Here is a 10,075-nt window from a genome sequence, read left to right on the forward strand (position 1 = left end):
GTCTCTGGGTCACCGGGTTTCTGGGTCACCGGGCCCCTGGGTCACCGGGTCCCTGGGTCCCTGGGTCACCGGGTCCCTGGGTCCCTGGGTCACCGGGTCACCGGGTCACCGGGCCCCTGGGTCCCTGGGTCCCTGGGTCACCGGGTCCCTGGGTCCCTGGGTCACCGGGTCCCTGGGTCTCTGGGTCTCTGGGTCACCGGGTCCCTGGGTCCCTGGGTCTCTGGGTCACCGGGTCCCTGGGCCCCTGGGTCTCTGGGTCTCTGGGTCACCGGGTCCCTGGGTCACCGGGTCCCTGGGTCCCTGGGTCTCTGGGTCTCTGGGTCTCTGGGTCTCCGGGCCCCTGGGTCTCTGGGTCACCGGGTCCCTGGGCCCCTGGGTCTCTGGGTCTCTGGGTCCCTGGGTCCCTGGGTCACCGGGTCCCTGGGTCCCTGGGTCTCTGGGTCTCTGGGTCTCCGGGCCCCTGGGTCTCTGGGTCACCGGGTCCCTGGGTCTCTGGGTCTCTGGGTCTCTGGGTCTCTGGGTCACCGGGTCCCTGGGTCCCTGGGCCCCTGGGTCTCTGGGTCCCTGGGTCCCTGGGTCACCAGGTCCCTGGGTCACCGGGTCCCTGGGTCTCCGGGTCACCGGGTCCCTGGGTCTCTGGGTCTCTGGGTCACCGGGTCCCTGGGTCCCTGGGTCTCTGGGTCACCGGGTCCCTGGGTCCCCGGGTCCCTGGGTCCCTGGGTCACCGGGTCCCTGGGTCCCTGGGTCCCTGGGTCACCGGGTCCCTGGGCCCCTGGGTCTCTGGGTCCCTGGGCCCCTGGGCCCCTGGGTCTCTGGGTCCCTGGGTCACCGGGTCCCTGGGTCACCGGGTCCCTGGGTCTCCGGGTCCCTGGGTCTCTGGGTCTCTGGGTCACCGGGTCCCTGGGTCCCTGGGTCTCTGGGTCACCGGGTCCCTGGGTCCCTGGGTCCCTGGGTCCCTGGGTCTCTGGGTCACCGGGTCCCTGGGTCTCTGGGTCACCGGGTCCCTGGGCCCCTGGGTCTCTGGGTCACCGGGTCTCTGGGTCTCTGGGTCACCGGGTCCCTGGGTCCCTGGGTCACCGGGTCCCTGGGTCCCTGGGTCACCGGGTCCCTGGGTCTATGGGTCACCGGGTCCCTGGGTCTCTGGGTCTCTGGGTCACCGGGTCACCGGGTCCCTGGGCCCCTGGGTCTCTGGGTCACCGGGTCCCTGGGTCTCTGGGTCACCGGGTCCCTGGGTCTCTGGGTCACCGGGTCACCGGGTCTCTGGGTCTCTGGGTCACCGGGTCCCTGGGTCCCTGGGTCTCTGGGTCACCGGGTCCCTGGGCCCCTGTGTCTCTGGGTCCCTGGGTCACTGGGTCTCTGGGTCACCGGGTCCCTGGGCCCCAGGGTCTCTGGGTCACCAGGTCCCTGGGCCCCTGGGTCTCTGGGTCACCGGGTCCCTGGGTCACTGGGTCCCTGGGCCCTTGGGTCTCTGGGTCACCGGGTCTCTGGGTCTCTGGGTCTCTGGGTCCCCGGGTCCCCGGGTCTCTGGGTCCCCGGGTCTCTGGATCTCTGGGTCCCCAGGTCTCTGGGTCACCGGGTCCCTGGGTCCCTGGGTCACTGGGTCCCTGGGCCTCTGGGTCACCAGGTCTCTGGGTCTCTGGGTCCCCGGGTCTCTGGGTCCCCGGGTCTCTGGGTCCCCGGGTCTCTGGATCTCTGGGTCCCTGGGTATCTGGGTCCCCGGGTCTCTGGGTCCCCGGGTCTCTGGGTCCCCGGGTCTTTGGGTCTCTGGGTCCCCGGGTCTCTGGGCCCCTGGGTCTCTGGGCCCCTGGGTCCCCGGGTCTCTGGGTCCCCGGGTCTCTGGGTCCCCGGTTCTCTGGGTCTCTGAGTCCCCGGGTCCCCGGGTCTCTGGGTCCCCGGGTCTCTGGGTCCCCGGGTCCCTGGGTCCCTGGGTCTCTGTGCCCCCGGGTCTCTGGGCCCCCTGGTCTCTGGGTCTCTGGGCCCCCTGGTCTCTGGGCCCCCTGGTCTCTGGGTCTCTGGGTCACCGGGTCTCCGGGTCCCTGGGTCTCTGTGCCCCCGGGTCTCTGGGCCCCCTGGTCTCTGGGTCTCTGGGTCACCGGGTCTCCGGGTCCCTGGGTCTCTGGGTCACCGGGTCCCCGGGTCTCTGGGTCCCCGGGTCTCTGGGTCCCCGGGTCTCTGGGTCTCTGGGTCCCCGGGTCCCCGGGTCTCTGGGTCTCTGGGTCCCCGGGTCTCTGGGTCCCCGGGTCTCTGGGTCTCTGGGTCCCCGGGTCTCTGGGTCCCCGGGTCTCTGGGTCTCTGGGTCTCCAGGCTTTATATCCCCGGGTCTCCGTAACGCTGAGCTTTATATCCCCGGGTCTCCGTAACGCTGAGCTTTATATCCCCGCCACTTTTGCTTTTGGATATAGGAACTTAGGAACATTGGAAAATAGGAACACAGTAAAATAGGAACATGGGGACATAGGAACATAGGGACATGGGGACATGGGGACATGGGAACATAGGGACATGGGAACATGGGGACATGGGGACATGGGGACATGGGAACATAGGGACATGGGAACATGGGGACATGGGAACATAGGGACATAGGAACATGGGAACATGGGGACATAGGGACATAGGAACATGGGGACATGGGGACATGGGGACATGGGAACATAGGAACATGGGGACATAGGGACATGGGGACATGGGGACATGGGAACATAGGGACATAGGAACATGGGAACATGGGGACATAGGGACATAGGAACATGGGGACATGGGAACATGGGAACATGGGAACATGGGAACATAGGGACATAGGAACATGGGAACATGGGGACATGGGGACATAGGGACATAGGAACATGGGGACATAGGGACATGGGGACATGGGGACATGGGAACATAGGGACATAGGAACATGGGGACATGGGGACATGGGAACATAGGGACATAGGAACATGGGAACATAGGGACATAGGAACATGGGAACATGGGGACATGGGAACATAGGGACTTTGGGACATGGGAACATAGGGACATGGGGACATGGGGACATGGGGACATGGGAACATGGGAACATAGGGACTTTGGGACATGGGAACATGGGGACATAGGGACATGGGTTAATTAACTGCAACAGGGTTGGTAAATTAGGTATAAGCGGATTTGTTAATTAGTTGTGAGAGCATCATTTAATTAGGTGTGAGGATCAGTTAATTAGCTGCGAGAATCGGTTAATTAACTGTAACAGGATCGGTTAATTGGTTGTGAGGATCGGTTGATTAGTTGTAACAGGATCGGTTAATTGGTTGAGAGGATCGGTTGATTAGCTGTAACAGGATGGGTTAATTGGTTGTGAGGATCGGTTGATTAGTTGTAACAGGATCGGTTAATTGGTTGTGAGGATCGGTTGATTAGTTGTAACAGGATCGGTTAATTGGTTGTGAGGATCGGTTGATTAGTTGTAACCGGATCGGTTAATTGGTTGTGAGGATCGGTTGATTAGTTGCAACAGGATCGGTTAATTGGTTGTGAGGATCGGTTGATTAACGGTAACAGGATCGGTTAATTGGTTGTCAGGATCGGTTGATTAGTTGTAACAGGATCGGTTAATTGGTTGTGCGGATCGGTTGATTAACTGTAACAGGATCGGTTAATTGGTTGTGAGGATCGGTTGATTAACGGTAACAGGATCGGTTAATTGGTTGTGAGGATCGGTTGATTAGTTGTAACAGGATCGGTTAATTGGTTGTGAGGATCGGTTGATTAGTTGTAACAGGATCGGTTAATTGGTTGTGAGGATCGGTTGATTAACTGTAACAGGATCGGTTAATTGGTTGTGAGGATCGATTGATTAGTTGTAACAGGATCGGTTAATTGGTTGTGAGGATCGGTTAATTAACTGTAACAGGATCGGGTAATTGCTTGTGAGGATCGGTTGATTAGTTGTAACAGGATCGGTTAATTGGTTGTGAGGATCGGTTAATTAACTGTAACAGGATCGGTTAATTGGTTGTGAGGATCGGTTGATTAGTTGTAACAGGATCGGTTAATTGGTTGTGAGGATCGGTTGAATTAGTGTAACAGGATCGGTTAATTGGTTGTGAGGATCGGTTGATTAGTTGTAACAGGATCGGTTAATTGGATGTGAGGAGCGGTTGATTTGTTGTAACAGGATCGGTTAATTGGTTGTGAGGATCGGTTGATTAACTGTAACAGGATCGGTTAATTGGTTGTGAGGATCGGTTGATTAACTGTAACAGGATCGGTTAATTAGTTGTAACAGGATCGGTTAATTGGTTGTGAGGATCGGTTGATTAACTGTAACAGGATCGGTTGATTAATGGTAACAGGATCGGTTAATTGGTTGTGAGGATCGGTTGATTAGTTGTAACAGGATCGGTTAATTGGTTGTGAGGATCGGTTGAATTACTGTAACAGGATCGGTTAATTGGTTGTGAGGATCGGTTGATTAGTTGTAACAGGATCGGTTAATTGGTTGTGAGGAGCGGTTGATTTGTTGTAACAGGATTGGTTAATTGGTTGTGAGGATCGGTTGATTAACTGTAACAGGATCGGTTAATTGGTTCTGAGGATCGGTTGATTAACTGTAACAGGATCGATTAATTGGTTGTGAGGATCGGTTGATTAACTGTAACAGGATCGGTTAATTGGTTGTGAGGATCGGTTGATTAGTTGTAACAGGATCGGTTAATTGGTTGTGAGGATCGGTTGATTAACTGTAACAGGATCGGTTAATTGGTTGTGAGGATCGGTTGATTAGTTGTAACAGGATCGATTAATTGGGTGTTGAGGATTGGTTGATTAGTTGTAACAGGATCGGTTAATTGGTTGTGAGGATCGGTTGATTAACTGTAACAGGATCGGTTAATTGGTTGTGAGGATCGGTTGATTAACGGTAACAGGATCGGTTAATTGGTTGTGAGGATCGGTTGATTAGTTGTAACAGGATCGGTTAATTGGTTGTGAGGATCGGTTGATTAACTGTAACAGGATCGGTTAATTGGTTGTGAGGATCGGTTGATTAGTTGTAGCAGGATCGGTTAATTGGTTGTGAGGATCGGTTAATTAACGGTAACAGGATCGGTTAATTGGTTGTGAGGATCGGTTGATTAGTTGTAACAGGATCGGTTATTTGGTTGTGAGGATCGGTTGATTAACTGTAACAGGATCGGTTGATTAGTTGTAACAGGATCGGTTAATTGGTTGTGAGGATCGGTTGATTAACTGTAACAGGATCGGTTGATTAGTTGTAACAGGGTCGATTAATTGGTTGTGAGGATTGGTTGATTAGCTGTAACAGGATCGGTTAATTGGTTGTGAGGATTGGTTGATTAGCTGTAACAGGATCGGTTAATTGGTTGTGAGGATTGGTTGATTAGCTGTAACAGGATCGGTTAATTGGTTGTGAGGATCGGTTGATTAACTGTAACAGGATCGGTTAATTGGTTGTGAGGATTGGTTGATTAGCTGTAACAGGATCGGTTAATTAGCTGTGAGAATTAACAACAACAGCAAAAACTTGCATTTATTAAGCACCTTTAAAACATCCCAAGGGGCTTCACAGGAACGATTATTAAACAAAATTGGACTCTGAGCCACATAAGGAGTTATTAGGAGAGGTGACCAAAAGCTTGGTCAAAGAAGGAGGTTTTGAGGTGTGTATTAAAGAAGGAGAGCTGGGTAGAGAGGGGGAGAGGATTAGGGAGGGAGTTCCAGAGCTGAGAGCCTAGGCAGCTGAAGGCACGGCCACCAATGGTGGAACGATTAAAATCGGGGATGTGCAAGAGGCAAGAATTGGACGAGCGCCGAGATCTCGGAGGGTTGTAGGTTGGAGGAGGTTACAGAGATAGGGAGGGGTGAGGCCACGGAGGGATTTGAAAACAAAGATGAGAATTTTAAAATCGAGGCGTTCCTAGACTGGGAGCCAATGTAGGTCAGTGAGCACAGGGGTGATGGGAGAACGGGACATGGTACGAGTTAGGATATGGGCAGCAGAGTTTTGGATGAACTCAAGTTTACGGAAGGTGCAAGGTGGGAGGCCGGATAGGAGAGCATTGGAATAGTCCAGTCTAGAGGTAACAAAGGCATGGATGAGGGTTTCAGCAGCAGATGAGCTGAGGAAGGGGCAGAGACAGGGCGATGTTACTGAGGTGGAAGTAGGTGGTCTTGGTGATGGAGTGGATATGTGGTCAGAAGATCATCTCAGGGTCAAGTAGGTCGTCGAGGTTGCGAATGGTCTGGTTTAGCCTCAGACAGTGGGCAGGGAGAGGGATGGAGTCAAAGGTCTAGGGAACGGAGTTTGTGGCGGGGACCGAAGACAATGGCTTCGGTCTTCCCAATGTTTAATTGAAGGAAATTTTTGTTCACCCAATACTGGAAGTCAGACAACCAATGTGACAAATGAGAGACAGTGGATGGGCCGAGGGTGGTGGTGGTGTGGTAGAGCTGGGTGTTGTCAGCGTACACGTGGAATCTGAGATTGTGTTTTCGGATGATGTCAACGAGGGGCAGCGTGTAGATGAGAACTAGGAGGGGGCCAAGGGTACATCCTTGGGGGACTCCAGAGGTAACGGTGCGGGAGCGGGAAGAGAAACCATTGCAGGTGATTCTCTGGCTACGACTGTATAGGTAAGAATGGAACCAGGTGAGCGCAGTCCCACCCGGCTGGACAACGGAGGAGAGGCGTTAATTACCTGAATGAGGATCGGTTAATTACCTGAATGAGGATCGGTTAATTACCTGAATGAGGGTCGGTTAATTACCTGAATGAGGGTCGGTTAATTACCTGAATGAGGGTCGGTTAATTACCTGAATGAGGGTCGGTTAATTACCTGTACGTGTTGCTGTTAACAGTGAAATTGTGAATATTAAGATAGAAGAGGATATTGTCTTAGATAGAATAAGGAATCATCAAATAGATCAGGTTGCCATCTGTAACCGTCTCCATCACAGACCATCACAGACCCGGGCCCCTCCACCGCAAGCCGTCACAGACCCGGGCCCCTCCACCGCAGGCCGTCACAGACCCGGGCCCCTCCACCGCAGGCCGTCACAGACCCGGGCCCCTCCACCGCAGGCCGTCACAGACCCGGGCCCCTCCACCGCAGGCCGTCACAGACCCGGGCCCCTCCATCGCAGACCGTCACCGGGCCCCTCCATCGCAGACCGTCACCGGGCCCCTCCACCGCAGGCCGTCACCGGGCCCCTCCATCGCAGACCGTCACCGGGCCCCTCCATCGCAGACCGTCACTGGGCCCCTCCATCGCAGACCGTCACCGGGCCCCTCCACCGCAGACCGTCACCGGGCCCCTCCACCGCAGGCCGTCACCGGGCCCCTCCATCGCAGACCGTCACCGGGCCCCTCCTCCGCAGGCCGTCACCGGGCCCCTCCACCGCAGACCGTCACCGGGCCCCTCCTCCGCAGGCCGTCACCGGGCCCCTCCACCGCAGACCGTCACCGGGCCCCTCCATCGCAGACCGTCACCGGGCCCCTCCACCGCAGACCGTCACCGGGCCCCTCCATCGCAGACCGTCACCGGGCCCCTCCTCCGCAGGCCGTCACCGGGCCCCTCCACCGCAGACCGTCACCGGGCCCCTCCTCCGCAGGCCGTCACCGGGCCCCTCCTCCGCAGGCCGTCACCGGGCCCCTCCACCGCAGACCGTCACCGGGCCCCTCCATCGCAGACCGTCACCGGGCCCCTCCACCGCAGGCCGTCACCGGGCCCCTCCATTGCAGGCTGTCACCGGGCCCCTCCACCGCAGGCCGTCACCGGGCCCCTCCTCCGCAGGCCGTCACCGGGCCCCTCCACCGCAGGCCGTCACCGGGCCCCTCCACCGCAGGCCGTCACCGGGCCCCTCCACCGCAGGCCGTCACCGGGCCCCTCCTCCGCAGGCCGTCACCGGGCCCCTCCACCGCAGGCCGTCACCGGGCCCCTCCTCCGCAGGCCGTCACCGGGCCCCTCCACCGCAGTCCGTCACCGGGCCCCTCCACCGCAGGCCGTCACCGGGCCCCTCCTCCGCAGTCCGTCACCGGGCCCCTCCACCGCAGGCCGTCACCGGGCCCCTCCTCCGCAGGCCGTCACCGGGCCCCTCCTCCGCAGGCCGTCACCGGGCCCCTCCATCGCAGGCCGTCACCGGGCCCCTCCACCGCAGGCCGTCACCGGGCCCCTCCACCGCAGGCCGTCACCGGGCCCCTCCACCGCAGGCCGTCACCGGGCCCCTCCACCGCAGGCCGTCACCGGGCCCCTCCACCGCAGGCCGTCACCGGGCCCCTCCTCCGCAGGCCGTCACCGGGCCCCTCCACCGCAGGCCGTCACCGGGCCCCTCCTCCGCAGACCCGGTCTCCTGCGGACAACACTGTGAACTGCTGAGAGTTTGGTAAGTGTGGGAGTTTAAGGGTTAACCTCTTTAAAATCTAGTGTATATTGCTTTCAACTGTTTAAGTTCAATTTTAAAGTTTAAATTTTTAAGTTTCTGTCAGGCTTCAGCAGAGAGAGCTGCTGTAGCAAGTTAATTGGTTAGCGAGATTAAACTGGTACCTGAAGGTGGGGCAGGCCTGACTCATCTGAGTCACAAACTGTAGAAATACAGGGGCCTGTCAGTGCGACAGCACGGTGTGCGGCAGGACAGCGTGTACTGCTGAGAGTTTGGTATGTGTGGGAGTTTGGTGAAGTGGGGGAAGGAGGTGCTGCTTTGCCTTGCTTTTCCGAACTTTTTCCGCAGAGCGGCAATGGACCTGAGAGTAGAAGACTGAGATTGGGGAATAAAAGCAGCAGCAGACCTGCAACAAGAGACAACTACTGTGCGACGTCACAGGTGAGGCAGGAGAGTCCGAGAGGTGAGCACAGTATAAAAGGAGAGACCAAGAGCGGGAGGAGAGTCCGAGAGGTGATCACAGTATAAAAGGAGAAACCAAGAGCGAGAGGAGAGTCAGAGAGGTGAACGCAGTTCAAATCTAAGGCAAGTCATGGCAGCACAGCTCGCACCCGTGATATGCTCCTCCTGCACTATGTGGGAAGTCATGGACACGACCAGTGTCCCTGGCGACCATGTGTGCAGGAAGTGTGTCCAGCTGCAGCTACTGGCAAACCGTCTTTCGGAGCTGGAGCTGCGGGTGGATTCACTGTGGAGCATCCGCGATGCTGAGACTATCGTGGATAGCACGTTCAGTGAGGTGGTCACACCGCAGGTAAAGATTACGCAGGCAGAAAGGAAATGGGTGACCGCCAGGCAGAGTAAAAGGACTAGGCAGGTAGAGCAGGAGTCCCCTGGGGCCATCTCCCTCTCAAACAGATATTCTGCTTTGGATACTGTTGGGGGAGATGGCTTATCAGGGGAGAGCAGCAAGAGCCAAGTTTGTGGCACCACGGGTGGCTCTGCTACACAGGAGGGGAGGAAGAAGAGTGGCAGGGCTATAGTGATAGGGGATTCAATTGTAAGGGGAACAGATAGGCGTTTCTGCGGCCGCAAACGTGACTCCAGGATGGTATGTTGCCTCCCTGGTGCAAGGGTCAAGGATGTCGCAGAGCGGCTGCAGGGCATTCTGGAGGGGGAGGGTGAACAGCCAGTAGTCGTGGTCCATATCGGTACCAACGACATAGGTAAAAAAAGGGATGAGGTCCTGCAAGGTGAATTTAAGGAGTTAGGAGATAAATTAAAAAGCAGGACTTCAAAGGTAGTGATCTCAGGATTACTACCGGTGCTACGTGCTAGTGAGTATAGGAACAGGAGAATAGACAGGATGAATGCGTGGCTGCAGGGATGGTGTAGGAAGGAGGGATTTAGATTCCTGGGACATTGGGACCGGTTCTGGGGAAGGTGGGACCTGTACAAGCGTGACGGGTTACACCCGAGCAGGACCGGGACCAATGTCCTCGCGGGGGTGTTTGCTAGTGCTGTTGGGGAAGGTTTAAACTAGAGTGGCAGGGGGATGGGAACCTGAGCGGGGAGTCAGAAGGGAGTAAAGTTGAGAACAGCATGAGAGGGGAAGACCCAGGGGAAATCTACAATACAAATAGTACAAACAGTTGTTCAAGAACAAGTGAAAGGGGAAAGCATAGAGCAGCAG

The 10,075-nt window shown here is 56.8% G+C and overlaps 1 protein-coding gene across 1 annotated transcript; it reads right to left on the minus strand.

Moving 5' to 3' along the window:
• Nucleotides 1-225: 225 nt before the first annotated feature.
• Nucleotides 226-5,533, minus strand: LOC137319592 (S-antigen protein-like). The gene is made up of 4 exons (XM_067981689.1): nucleotides 5,528-5,533; nucleotides 1,366-2,336; nucleotides 686-1,020; nucleotides 226-572 (listed from the first exon to the last, which is right to left on the minus strand). Exons 1-4 carry the CDS (start codon nucleotides 5,531-5,533, stop codon nucleotides 226-228), a joined length of 1,659 nt encoding a protein of 552 aa, XP_067837790.1.
• Between the last annotated feature and the right edge of the window lie 4,542 nt (nucleotides 5,534-10,075).

Source organism: Heptranchias perlo, unplaced genomic scaffold (genome assembly GCF_035084215.1).
Source record: "Heptranchias perlo isolate sHepPer1 unplaced genomic scaffold, sHepPer1.hap1 HAP1_SCAFFOLD_878, whole genome shotgun sequence".
In the NCBI taxonomy this organism is placed as follows: Eukaryota; Metazoa; Chordata; class Chondrichthyes; order Hexanchiformes; family Hexanchidae; genus Heptranchias; species Heptranchias perlo.